The sequence below is a fragment of the Temnothorax americanus genome, unplaced genomic scaffold, assembly GCF_048541705.1.
Source record: "Temnothorax americanus isolate GAGA-0224 unplaced genomic scaffold, ASM4854170v1 Scaffold31, whole genome shotgun sequence".
Lineage (NCBI taxonomy): Eukaryota > Metazoa > Arthropoda > Insecta > Hymenoptera > Formicidae > Temnothorax > Temnothorax americanus.
The window spans coordinates 2,172,692-2,186,223 of record NW_027509453.1 but is presented as its reverse complement, the minus strand read 5'-3'; the positions used below and the strand labels follow the sequence as shown (position 1 = coordinate 2,186,223).

The following is a 13,532-nucleotide window of genomic DNA, read 5'->3' as shown; positions in this document are numbered from 1 at the left end:
CTATAATCAACTGCAGTCCACGTGAATGTTTATATGTTGTTCGTAATTTTGCGGGTCCGCACTGTACGCGTCGGGGCGCAATCTCCCGTTCGGAGTTGGTCCGCGAAAAGGAGAGGAAATTCAATCAGGAAACTGAATCGTCGTTGGTAGAGTTCTGCTCACTTTATTTTACAGTTTCGGATTATCGCGCTCGACGTGTCGCTCTTCGTGGCTTCTGAAGGCTCACTAAATTCCTGGCCTGGTGATCAATGGTCTGTCTTCGCAGACGTGGATGTCTTTGTCTGATTTCGTAAATATTCGATCACGCGTTCCGCACCTGCGGCGACGAGCTTCTAACACCGCGTGATTCTCCAAGGACGAGAATGTTAGACAGAAACGCGAAGAATCGGTGGATAAAAGTACAAAGTTATACGTTGCATGTATGCTAGGATAACTCGGCTCGCCCGAAAATCGGCCATCGGGAGGTAGACGTATATCGCACGTCCGGCACGTCCTCGATTAACGTTAACGTCAATGATTGAAAGCCACGACATGAAATATAATAAATCATATGCGAGACGAAAAAGACGAGAAAATTTCGAAGAGAAACGATAGAATTTCATCGTCGTCAGATGATTGCAGATTAATTAATTTCAATAATGGATTTGATAGAATATCTGAACGTCACGAACAGTCCACTTGCTTTTTCAAAAATAAAAAAAAGATTTAAATGATTTTCTTTTAGCGATGTCCCTAATTCAATTAATTTCTTTGTAATATTCTAATTCGATGGCACTTCAAATTGCAACAATTAAGAAAGTAAGCTGAAGATAATTATCGCGAGACTCAAGAAGCAAATTAGGAATTATTTGGTGGCGAAATAAATGTTACTTATTCGGTCAAATTAGGAATGTTCCACCGAAGTAGAAAAAGCGAGGTAGAACAAATTTATTTCACGTCCGAATTTTATACATAAATTTTGTATTATTTGGACTAAATTCGCGTGCTAAGTTAAGTGGTTCATCTGTTCGAATATTATTGACGTTGTTTCTTTTTTTAACAGGTTTATTAACTTGTGGTCAAGAAAAATGGGTCGAAATTTTTTAAGGTTTAATCTACAATAGGTGTAGTAATCCTTAAGTCCTAAGAAATTAACCAATCATATACTACGTTTACGCGAGCGTTACTTCTGTAGTAACTTACGATAATTCCTTCGCGTAAACAGGATTTTGTAGTAACTTACGATAATTTACTCCGCGTAAACGGGTGAATTATCGTAAGTTACTACAGAAGTAACGCTCGCGTAAACGTAGTAATAGTTAATTATTTTCCTCACATTCGATTGTGATTGATCAATTTCTTACAGCAAATCTTAATGGAACACTTAATAAAGTTGTAGGGTAGTATTTCATTGTCGGATCTTATATTTAAGACCGGCTGGAGTATAATCTTAAGATGTTGCGAACTAATCACTCGGGTGCATGTTAGATATAACGGAGCCGTATTATCAACCTTATACATTAATTGTCTTGAAATAAGAGCCGACTATGTATACTAGTCTTAATTTTACTCATTAATTCCTCCTTTGGAGTAACGATTGCTTGTTCGTTGCTTAGCAAAGAAGATTTTACAGAAAAATATTGCTCTTTTTCTTACCTATGTAACAGGAGATGAGGTAATATGCGAAATCGAAATATATATACGCAAGCCGTCCGCGACTTCTCTGCATATATTTACTTCGTTTACTGTTGGTATGGTAATTATGCGCGGTATTATTCACTTTATTCCGTTGAGGTTTCTCTGGGATATCTGTAAACTGCGTCGTAGTAAAATGCTGTGCCAAAGATTCTGGAATATTTATCACAATAGGTTGCGCCGGAAGTACAAGCTGAAATAAATATCAGTGATATATTTGTATGATATTTGTTTTCAGGGAAAGATTAGTTTTTAACTTGTAGCCATATATTACTTATAGCCATACATAAATTACAATCCTTGTATAATTTTAATTTAAATATGAAAAGTAAGTAAAATGCACAAACAGCAGGAATAGTTCTTAGTTGTTGAAAAATGTATCCGGTACAAACGCTTTATAGCTTATATCTGTAGTATATATTTTTATTACTTATTAGATCATAATCTGCCTGCTCTAGAATCCGTTTTAATGTGCTATTTGTATAAAGATCACCGCCTGATTTCATACATATTGTATACATACAATATAAGTTTATTTCTATATTTCATAAATCTGTAATTTGATGTAATTGTTCAAATACAACTTTAGGTTACCTCTACTTTTGCAATCTATATCTCTTTCATATATATTGCAAGAATACTTTTTACTATATAAGTTCAGAATTAAATTTGCATTTTACACTTACCTGTATTTTTACACGTAAAATGTAGCCATCAGGTATTAGGCACAAGCAAATCTGATAAATAAATTGAAAATAGTTTAAGCACGTTTCTCGTTTTGATGATGATGATGTGTGTGTGTGTGTGTGTGTGTGTGTGTGTGTGTATATATATATATATATATATATATATATATATATATATATATATATATATATATATATTATATATATATATATTTATATAACTTTAGCGAGAAAAAAAATATATATATATAATTTCACGTTAATAGTATTATTATAAAATTATAGATATTTTTTTTTTCACTAAAGTTATGTACATTTAACTACAGGAAAAGAATTGTTTAGAGAGAGTGAAAACGTATAGCATGTACGTTCTTTTTGAAGCTATCCGAGTTACATTCTACTTATTTTCGTGTAGGTTTAAACCTAAGAAAGTGTTCTCGCTAACTCACCTTGTATATACACAGCTACATGACTTGCTACTCATAAAGGGGACTAATGCTTTAGCTTCACTTTCTACCTTGTTCTCTTTCCACTTTCTCTCTTCTTAGGAAAAAATGTGGCCAAGGGGGAACGGACGCTCTCACTTGTAGCCTTACTTGTGTCGACAATGACGGGCGAAATTAGTCGTAAAATAAATTTTACCAGCGAGAATATGTCTAGCGTAGTGTAGGACAAATCCTGATTGACAATAATTAAAAATTTGTATATTTTCACATTGCACGTATGTACATAAAATTTTATCGCAATTCATTCGGTACGTATAAATGTTCTTTTGAAACTAGAATTATCATCCGTTAATAGTAATATTTATCATTATCATTGTGTCGGTAGTGTACACTGTAAAAGCCCCGTTTTTTCTTAAAAACCCACGTAATTTACACGTAAAATACATATAACAAGTGACTATTGTACATGCTTGCATGTACAAAAGGATTTACTTTCCCTGTATGCATTACAATCTATATAGAACTACACATAACTATATATAATACATACAATCCACCTTAGAAAATATTAATAGAACTATACTTTTTATATATTTTTATACAGATTGTCCCGGAAGTCACGTACCTCCTTCTAAGATATAAACTTTAAAAAGCGGACATGATGAATAAAATAATTATATATCTCTATATATATATATATATATATATATTTCACATATTCTTAAATATGCGATAAAACACATGATACATCTACATAGTATACGTAATTCATAGACATTTTATTATAAAACAATGCAAATCTGAATGTATAAAAAAAATGCGTTGTACCTTTTTCTACGTGTTTTAAAATAACGTTTGTATTGTTTTACAAAAATGCGTAGCAAGCCACTTTGATCTCTTACTTGACAATAAATGCAGATAAAAGTGTCTTTCGATCGAACTTTCGCCGAGACTCAATTGACCCATTATTCAGCGGAGAATCTACAGACGAGAGAAAGTGTGCAACTTCCGAAACAGGCTGCATTTGTAAAAATATACAGAGACCTAGTTAACTTTTTTTTTTATCACAATTCACGTTTACTAACGTAATCGCAGATTGCATTAGGACAGCTTCGTCTCTATGAAAAGCTTTGTAAAACTAAAAGAAATCTCCGTACGTTTGCTATAATTCAACATTAGTAACCCAAACACTGGAAATAGGTTCTCGGCTGCGTAGGAATAACAGTCGTGACATCACAGTCTTCGTTGGCGATAACGCTGCATAAAGTTGATCAGCAAGTGAGCGACGAATGGCCATAGGATTAGTAAGACAAACAAACGCGGCGGGCATTCTTGCAACGGCCACCATCGCGCATACGTGCGTCTACCGGTGTGCTCCTAAAATAGAAAAAAGTATTGACGTCAGCATTTTTATACGCGATAGATAAGATGCGATGAATAAATAATGAAACGAGAAGTATTACTTCTTATTCTATTATAATAAGATGCGATAAATAAATAATAAAACGAGAAGTATTACTTCTTATTCTATTATATTTCAAAGAGATAAAAAGTACGACATTATTATTTCCATTGAAATTGGATATATCTAAATAGTAATGTTACATACCGTTTGTGGCGCCAGCGCTTGCAGGGCTTGCCCTTCCAAACTTCGTACTCTGGCCGTTATACGATCCAGATCTCTCTGTAGATGCTGCATAGTTGTCGCGATCTGATTTAGGAATTCCGCATTGACTTTATTGTCGTCTTTCTTCGTTCTCTGTCTACCTCTCTCTCGATGGCCCTCCGTTGCCGTTTCCGCGTGACCGTTAGCGTTGCTGTATCCATTAGTCAATTCAGTGTTTTCTTTTACAATATTCTCAGTACTTGAACGATCAATTCCGTTCTTCACGGTGCTTTGTACTTTTTGAGGAGCAGTAGTTGACTTAAGTGCATCTTTTTGTGCTTTCTCCGGCGCTGTCTGTAACAAAATCGTATTATTTGTATAAGACAGAATGGTTGACGTAAATGTAAATATAAATGTTAATGTCGTACTTCAACGGTATCTATAAATTCCTCTTCTTCGCCATCGGTGTCCTGTGGCAGCGGGCTTGCAGTGCGACTGCTGGTCGGGCTGGTTTCCAAACTACTCGTTATATGCCGAGAAGCATTCATCACTCTGTGAGGTGATGTTTCTCTAGATGCTGATGAAATAAGAAAGCATTAGAGACAAAAGATTGTAGAAGAAAATATTTTTTTATTGTGTATGTTGTGTTTAGTCAAGGAACTTGAAACTGTTATCATGTTATTGTATTATATTATCACACTGATAACACAGAAAACATTGATAACTTTGAATTATTTCAAGTATCATAATAAATATCTGATATTCTAAATGCTCTTCCAATATCTTCAATTTAGATCTTTAGTAAACATGATTATATAAATGCGATGTTTTGGTTTATTTCTTGGTATCTGATTGATTAATCCTCGAATAGTTTTAAATAATATACATGCAGTAGATTATTGCTATACATGATATGTTAACGTTGAGATGAGATAATGTAATTAATTGAAATTTAAATATTGCTAAAAGTAAAAAGAAATGAACCTAATGGTGAACCAGACAATGGTGATCCCGGTTGGGAGCGAATACGCTCCAGTACTGGTCCCACGAGTAATTCCAAATCCTCAGCCGGCACGCTTTCGTAGAAGGAGTCCAAACTGCCGAGAAACGTTGCCACATTATCCGTGTAAGACATCGTTTCGACAATCTGCAACGCAATGACGTTTAATACGTTCATCTTTGTGCGCGTTTGATTTTTATTGTTATTTCACAAACGCTTACTTTCTTCAGTTCCTCCACATAATTATTCATGGCTTCTGTACGACCCATATTGCCAAGGCGTGTCCACGCGTCCCATTTCGCTTTCTTGACAACTTCCCAGAATGCGGGTTTAGATTGTTGACAGGGTCCCTCGGTCGCTTGTTTGTAGTACGAATAAAAACGCAGCATAATCTCATGGCTAGGCTGGTACGCTCCTGAAACGTTAAATATTAACGATATATCAGACTGTCAAAATTATAATCGTTAAAAATTATATTATATTTCCGATTGGCATTTTTATTAATTCTTGCTGAATATTCAAGATTGCTTTAACATATTATAGCATCCGTGTTGCAAAAACAAGAAGATAGTATTAATCAAAATTTATATCCTGATTAAACGAGCACTGAACAGAGATACAATGTGATACACGATGATATTTTTATCTTCTATCTCCTTGACCCCCCCAGCTAAAGTGTTGAAAATATTCTCTTAGGCATGACGGAACGGATTAATAATATAGTAATTTATACATCGCATGATAATTACGTAGTCTAAAAAAAACGTATTATTATATATTACAAGCTATACTATGTGTATATATTAATAACAAATATTAGAAAAACTGCAAAAATTTTAAATTGTATTTCCAATGAAATTTATGATTTCAGAAATTAATGTTAATATAGGAAACTGTTGTAACAATTACTGTGAAAGCTCATCGTCTATCTTTGTCACCAGGTGATGCCTCATTAAATCATCTTCCTCGACTTCCTCGAAACTCAAATGTGATATGTCTATATAAAGTTCGCATCTCTTCGATAAAACGTGTGATGTACTTTACACTTTACCATTACAATACAATTATGTCTATATACTTTTTTTTTCAAGACGTTAATTCGTAGTACGAATACTAAGAAATACTAAGAAATCGACGATATCAAGAGACGTGAAATAAAAAGTATTGCAACTTTATCCGATGCATTTTTTGTACTTCGTCTGTTAATAAGTGACCTGGAAAAAAATAATTATTAACAAAATTTCATAACTGCTGGTGCAACACAAGTTACTTTTTTGTGATCAGTGAAGAGTAACATTCTAGTTTTAACTACTAACCGTGTCTTGCGCACTGTTAGAAAGTAAAGTGGGGAGTAATACAGTCACTTAGCTATATGAAGTGACTGGAAAGTACATTCTCGTACGTGCAATATCTAACGTAAAGGCTGCACAATAAAAAAAAGCACATGTATAGATTTTAATGACAAAGCGATCTTGATAATACGACATTAAGATTAATCGCGAAACGTTATTTTGATTTATAGATATTAAAAGATAATTTCTTGTTTTTAATTACAGCTCCTAATAAGACTTTTACAGAAAAATAGTCAACACAAAAGAGCAGACATAATAAACAGCGATAAAAAAAAATGGTTTGCGAAAATAAATATTGTAATTCTATGTCCACCTTTCAAGCTATATACTATGAATTATAGCGTTTGAGAAATGCAAATCAGCAAGTCCGTCACATTTTTCGACATAATTATCAAATGTGAAGGGCATTCGCGTCGCGGCGCAAAGAGTCTCAAAGGTGAAGCTGTCCAGCAGGACTGACGATACGGCGGACATGAAGATTTCTTCCGCACTGCGCGGGGACTCGAAAAATGGAATTATTTTTTCCCCAATAACGTTCTCCACGCCGCGAGAATGAAAAATTGACTTGGGGAACATTCACTTTCCTCGACATGATTAAATCTTGCCAATTTCTCCGCACGGCAGCGCGTAACGACGTCTGCAAGATCTTCGTGCTTGTTTCCGTATATAAAAATAAAACCACCTGCGATAAAAAGAAAAGCTAAAAGTCGCTCGTACAACTGATTAAAGTTTAAAGATCCACTTCGCGTGGGTTTTACCGTGTCGTTGCGCCAATGTTTTCAGATTAAAAAGATATTTGTACGAATCTCGATGGAATCAATTTTTTTCCGACGCTTCTCGAACGTCGCGGAAAAAAGCTTCGTATTATTCATCATCGCTTTTTCAACGTTATGAATAAATGTATGAGCCGTTTTTCGCGCGAGGGCGACAAATCAGCGGCGACATTAACGTGGACTTTAACCAGCACGCAATAAAGCTACACGGCCGAAGAAAGAGAGGCGAGAAAGGAAAAGAAATCAACAAGCGTGGAAGGTAAAAAGCGATTGCACTAGCGCTGCGATATATCTGCCGCGTTCGCGTTCCCAGGCGAACGCAAGAGCGGATATGCGAGGCGTGTGAGAGGCAAAACACATTTCCGAACGCACGGCCAACGAAATGTACCGCGCTTAAGAAATCGAGGCGTGTGTGCCTGCAGCTCGGTCGCGATAACGCCGCGACGATAACGCGGGGCGTAGGGTCGTCTCTCACCATTTTTCGGCAGGCTCCTGATCACGTTCACGGCGGCGTTGAACTTCTCCTCCGTCGTCATGTTTTTTTCCGGAGGGACGAGCGGCGCGGCGTTGCGGTATATCCTCTTTACTTGCCTTCTCCTACGGTATCCCACTGTCCCTTATCGGGGACGCGACGTGGACACGGCCGCGATACCCTCTGGCAGTATAAGAAAAAATAAAAAAAAACCCAAGAAAAGAGGAAAAACACTTCGGGACCGATCTCGGCGGCAGCGCGAGCGTGGCGTACCTGGCCGACGACTGGCGGCTTACTATCACGTCGACTCGTCCACCGTCGAGAACCGGACTGGCCTGTTTGCAAACCGCGGAGGGACTGCCGAACCGACTGCCGTTGTTGACGTCTGTCGGGACGTTGATCATCCAGGCGGGTCACGCGATGGCCGCGATGACGATGACTGGCTGCAGCGACAATGACTGACAGATTGTTGTCATAGATTATCGTACCGTTTGACGATTGGCGGTCGTCCGGGGCAGCGCTCGCGGGCATGCGCGAGCCCGAGTTGTCCAGGAAATTTCAATAACCTCCGTCAGCTGTAAATGATTAATACAAATTAATTTCCACAACTCTTTCGATCGACCTCTCGATATTGATCCCATGCTATCCAGCATGGTCCCGTGCCCTCTCTCGTCACGGGCAGGACAAATTATGTATTCTTCACGAATAATTACATTAAATTTCATTAATAACTATAGATATCTCTAAATTATTGACAAATAAAATCGCACAATCACAGCTTTAGAGAAGAGACAAACTTCTTCTCATTTACCTCTGTTTAACTTGTTCGCACAAGCGAATATCATGTAAACTACAATTATAATCCTTAATAAATTAAATTACGTGATCAATTGTCACGGCTTTCTCGGGGTGAACACTTTTACTATTTTAGCTAGTATTCTGCCTTAACTTGTCGCAAACATTGTGTAAACTATAATTACTTTTACTATTCAACTGATACTCTGTCTTAGCTTCTTGCAAGCAAATATTATGTAAACTATAAAATACAATCCTTAACAAATTAAATTACATAATTAATTATTATAGCTTTCTCAAACACTAACTTTTACTAATCAACCGATACTCTGTCTTAGCTTCTTGCAAGCAAACACATTATGTAAACTATAATCAAATATAATCCTTAACAAATTAAATTACATAATTTATCACAGCTTTTTCAAAAACTTTTGCTATTCAATCGATACTCTGTCTTAGCTTATCGCCAGCAAACATTACGCAAACTGTAAACAATTATAAATTATAATCCTTGAAAAATTAACTTACATAATTTATTAATTGTCACAGCTTTCTCGGAGCGAACATGCATTTCTGTTATTCAACTGATATTCTGTCTTAGCCCGTCGCAATAAGCAAGAATTACGCAAACTATAATTATATACATAATCCTTAGCAAATAAAATCACACAATTGTTATAATTGTCACTCTCAAGGCGTAGATTTCTATTCGTTCAACTGGTTCTACATTAGTCTCAACCAGTTCCATCCTGCTCTACAAGACTATAATTCCTCGATGCGTGTAAAATTGCACAATTATCGCTCCCAGGCGCACGAGCTGTCAGATCCGTCCACGATGACACGCTACGGGAACACGGGAAGGAGCGAGAGAGAGAGAGAGAGAGAGAGAGAGAGAGAGAGAGAGAGAGAGAGAGAGAGAGAGAGAGAGAGAGAGAGAGCCGGTCGACCTGGAAGGAGGAGGCACGAGCCCGCAATCCCGTCCCGATTTTTCCAACTCTATCGCTATCGCACGCGAATTCGCTCGAGCGAGCGTAATTGCGAAGCGTAACGAGCCCCGATCTTCGGGCAAGAAACCTGACACTACCTGACAAACCGCACGTCGCACGGTGCAATTTAATTCGTCTTTTTTCGGCGATGGGAGAAGGCGGGAGAAGGGGTTAAACGCTGACCGTATATCTCGTTGATTTCTGTTTTCCTCTCCCTTCTCTTTCCAGGGGGGGGGGGTCCAAACGGCGGAATCCGAGCAGCTCCAGGATCGCGCGATAACCGCAAATTGTCCGCGAGAGACGGAATCGGAGAAATTTAAACGCGCCGTCACTGGCGGCGAAATCGTTTAACGTGTCTCGCGATTGTCAGGCGGCGCGGGCGCCGCGTCGACAGTTCCGTCTGCACTTTTCTGCACTCTAACTCTATCGCCGCGATGTGCAGCTGCGTACCTTTTGCACTTAAAATAAAATAAGCGTTTTGATAAATCATGCAATTCGACGTTGGGAGGGAGAGAGGGAGAGAAGAAAACAAGAAGTACGAAAGATTCAATTGCAAAGAACCTACATCCTTCCTTCACTTCGTTCTCCGTTGCTCCTCCAACGTCTGAGCGTAATTGTGAAATCTGTCTCGTCGCCGGTGCAGAACAGAGAAGGTACAACCAGGTACAACGTCGTGCAGCTGGAAGGAACAGGTAGAGTTATGGCACAGTATATACTGTGCCGTCGGACACATAGAAAAACTTAAGCAGTAAAACTCAAGCAGTAAGCAAATCAGCCAATCACAGTCAACAACTTAAGGCACGGCCCTGAGCGGTAGCGAATCCATACCGTTGATTTCTTACTGCTTAAGTTTAACTGCTTAAGTTTTTCTATGTGCCAAGGCCCTTATAGTTCATGCCGATCGTAACATTTGTTAGGGCCTCGGCACATAGAAAAACTTAAGCAGTTAAACTTAAGCAGTAAGAAATCAACGGTATGGATTCGCTACCGCTTAGGGCCGTGCCTTAAGTTCTTGACTGTGATTGGCTGATTTGCTTACTGCTTGAGTTTTACTGCTTAAGTTTTTCTATGTGTCCAGGCCTTATAACTGTACTTACTGTACTAACTGTGTAACTTCAAACCCTGAAGCCCTGAAGAAGCAAGTGGTCGAGTCAAGATTGTATGTATCCCGCACGCGTCAGTATTTCTTGAATGAACACTAAATCGCGTCGTTCTTCGATTACCGGAAATATGTCCTGACATACGCAGCTTTTGTGTCTAGCAGGTCGAGCAGGTTTAAGACGTTCAATGATGACTTCGTTCGGCCGCGGTCGCGGATGGTCCAACCACCAGAGCCAGGACAGAGACCAGGGTCTACGTAGGCCAGGAGGAGGAGGAGGAGGAGGAGGAGGAGGCGGCGGCGGCGGCACGTTCGGCAGCAACAAAGTGCTGAAAGACATAGTGGACAAATTGGTTTCCCACGACGAGCGCGAGGGCCTCCCGCCGCAGCTGATCCAGGAGATCGTGGACTTGTTGACCGTCGCGGTCAACGAGGACAGTCTGAGGTATCCCTCGGTTCAGCGAGCTTCCCTACGGCAGTCAAGCGATCGTCGTCTTGCCACCTTCTAACGCGAAGTCGCAAATTTCAGGCACGTGTGCGACTCCCTGTGGAAGCAAGCGATATACCACTCGCTGACCACAAAGCTGGCGATGGTGTTCAGCGACAACAGGGTCGCTCTGTTAGAGGATAATAACAAAAACAGCATACGAAGCCGCTTCTTACGTTTTCTACAGGATAATTATATGTGTAGGTACTTGACGACGCTCTGCCTGTTTGATCTCCCATTCTGTATTCGTGCTACTTATGTTCGCATTGTTCTTTTAGCTAAGGAAAAAGACAGAGCAGAGGATAGAAAGATATTTGCCAACAAAATCTTACTTCACGCAGAAGTCTACTATCACATGAGACTGAACGATGGAAACAGATTAAAAATATTGGCCGAGCCATTAATTCAATATTTGGAAGATCTGTTGCAAGACAATCCTAAGGATAATATTTATTTTATCATGATACAGGTAAGATTTTGATTTGTAACACGTATATAAAAAAAAGGATAAAATGGAGCTTGATCATTTATAAAAGTGTGAAATGTATGATTATCAAGAAAAATCTTGTCTTTTTAGCTTCTTAGATCTGGTAAAGATCTTTTCGCGGCGTGCCCGGGAGGATTAGAGAGCTTAATAATGACAATCAGGCAACTGCTGGTGAAGGAAAACTTGCACAGTCCTGAAAATTATGCAGCTTTATTGCTGGTGATAGAACTAGCCAATAACGACTATGAAATTAAGGACACTCGGGTGAAACATTTTTATTTCTCAAATATCAAATCCCTCTCTTTCGAACACCCGTTCACTCACGAAGAATTAAAGGTGATAGCAACAAAGACTGAAAATGGTAACGATTACTTGTTAAACGTTAAGTGAAGGAATTAATAAATAAGTGAATGATATACTTCCGCTACCATCACAGATAATTGAGCAACTTTTTGATGGTTCCAGATAATAAATTACAGGAAGTAGATAACAGTCAACGAATCGTAAGAGAAGACGCGAAGAATGATGTATCTGGGCAAGGCAATTATTCAAAGAATTCTATTCCAAGAGCGATACGCGGTTCGGGTGCGTCAGACAAACCCAAAAAAGGAACTAATACGAAATCAAATTCACTGAGAACGACACCGCCGAGGGAAAGGAACAAAGCTTGGGGTCACGACGATAGGTTTCACGAGCATTATGAATGAATATATTGTACAAGGTATATAGACAACGATACATTCATTTTAATTTTAACGGCTGAAATGGCAAAGTGAATTTTACTTCGACTAAATGTTTACGCGCACTTGCGTGCATAACGGCAATTATAAGATTGTTTCTACATTGCAGTTGATTGTCGGTCTGTTGACGCACAGAATAAATGAAGTTACAAAAGAGATTTTAAGAAAGATCATGGATACTATGGATGTGTGTATACGCGACGTTATACGCGACGTATATTGTCGTGGTTGCGATCAGTGTGAGCAAAACCATATTGGATTCCTTTTTTCGACAGAGAAAGAGAAGAGAACAGTTCCATTTTGTCCTATTTCGACATCGAAAATTTAACGGAATGTGACATGCTCTGTTATTATCGTGCTTTTATCTTACGCTCAGGCAAAATTTTCAAGTGCCATGCGTTTTATGTGAGCCCATCCCTTGGAAGATCAGAATATACAAGTTTTGTAAGCAGTTTATTTATGAACATATATCGTGTCATTTAGACATTTTAATCTTCTCTCTCCTATGATTCGCAAGGTAGTCTATTGTGGATTATTGTGGATATTACTTTTTTTTTATTCTTATTGTCTGAATAATTTTTGTTATAGCGGCATCATGAAATTCTAGAAGCGTCGACGTGATTTTAACTTTTTTTTTTTTTTTTTACAATTATATTAATCTCTCAGAATAGAAGTACATCTCTTTCGCCCATCGGAACATTATTCGAGATTATCTCACGATTTACTAAGAACAAACGACATCACAGAATGCTATATAATGTATGTATTAAGTATGCAAATAAAGTAAAATTGCAATTCTATTATTTTCTACTCAAATATCTCGCCTGCAAATTTGATGCTGCAAACGCTTTGAAGCATTCTTCTTTTCTTTCTTTATTGAAAGACAGGAGAAAAGGAATGTTTCTCGGAGCAATATTAGTGTCAAGTGG

At 38.2% G+C, this 13,532-nt stretch overlaps 2 protein-coding genes across 5 annotated transcripts; one reads left to right on the top strand and one right to left on the bottom strand.

The window, feature by feature from the left end:
• Window positions 1-3,042: 3,042 nt before the first annotated feature.
• Window positions 3,043-9,491, bottom strand: LOC143900999 (uncharacterized). Of its 2 annotated transcripts, XM_077412865.1 has the most exons (8): window positions 9,333-9,491; window positions 8,283-8,584; window positions 8,013-8,192; window positions 5,634-5,827; window positions 5,397-5,559; window positions 4,841-4,989; window positions 4,416-4,766; window positions 3,043-4,183 (listed from the first exon to the last, which is right to left on the bottom strand). In XM_077412865.1, the coding sequence occupies exons 3-8, from the start codon at window positions 8,071-8,073 to the stop codon at window positions 4,040-4,042; spliced, it is 1,062 nt and encodes a 353-aa protein (XP_077268991.1). In that variant the 5' UTR covers window positions 8,074-8,192; window positions 8,283-8,584; window positions 9,333-9,491; the 3' UTR covers window positions 3,043-4,039. The 2 variants fall into 2 exon arrangements, with proteins under 2 accessions (XP_077268991.1, XP_077268992.1); XM_077412866.1 differs by lacking the exons at window positions 8,013-8,192; window positions 8,283-8,584; window positions 9,333-9,491 and adding an exon at window positions 6,322-6,349.
• A 1,223-nt stretch (window positions 9,492-10,714) lies between these two features.
• On the top strand, window positions 10,715-13,403 carry LOC143900998 (uncharacterized). 3 transcript variants are annotated; one of them, XM_077412863.1, is made up of 7 exons: window positions 10,715-10,949; window positions 11,055-11,334; window positions 11,419-11,576; window positions 11,655-11,845; window positions 11,954-12,224; window positions 12,329-12,584; window positions 12,713-13,403. In XM_077412863.1, the coding sequence occupies exons 2-6, from the start codon at window positions 11,078-11,080 to the stop codon at window positions 12,568-12,570; spliced, it is 1,119 nt and encodes a 372-aa protein (XP_077268989.1). In that variant the 5' UTR covers window positions 10,715-10,949; window positions 11,055-11,077; the 3' UTR covers window positions 12,571-12,584; window positions 12,713-13,403. The 3 variants fall into 3 exon arrangements, with proteins under 3 accessions (XP_077268989.1, XP_077268988.1, XP_077268990.1); XM_077412862.1 differs by having other exon boundaries at window positions 11,052-11,334; XM_077412864.1 differs by having other exon boundaries at window positions 10,715-10,966.
• Window positions 13,404-13,532: the final 129 nt, after the last annotated feature.

Bases quoted from the DNA above. Each gene is read 5' to 3' on its own strand.
- LOC143900998 (XM_077412863.1), top strand. From the start codon at position 11,078: ATGATGACTTCGTTCGGCCGCGGTCGCGGATGGTCCAACCACCAGAGC. The intron at 11,577-11,654 runs GTAGGTACTTGA...TTGTTCTTTTAG, and splicing joins TCTACAGGATAATTATATGT to CTAAGGAAAAAGACAGAGCA. The intron at 11,846-11,953 runs GTAAGATTTTGA...TTGTCTTTTTAG, and splicing joins TTTATTTTATCATGATACAG to CTTCTTAGATCTGGTAAAGA.
- LOC143900999 (XM_077412865.1), bottom strand. From the start codon at position 8,073: ATGACGACGGAGGAGAAGTTCAACGCCGCCGTGAACGTGATCAGGAGC. The intron at 5,828-8,012 runs GTGAGAGACGAC...TTAACGTTTCAG, and splicing joins CAGGAGCCTGCCGAAAAATG to GAGCGTACCAGCCTAGCCAT. The intron at 4,990-5,396 runs GTTCATTTCTTT...TTATTTCATCAG, and splicing joins ATTGTCTGGTTCACCATTAG to CATCTAGAGAAACATCACCT.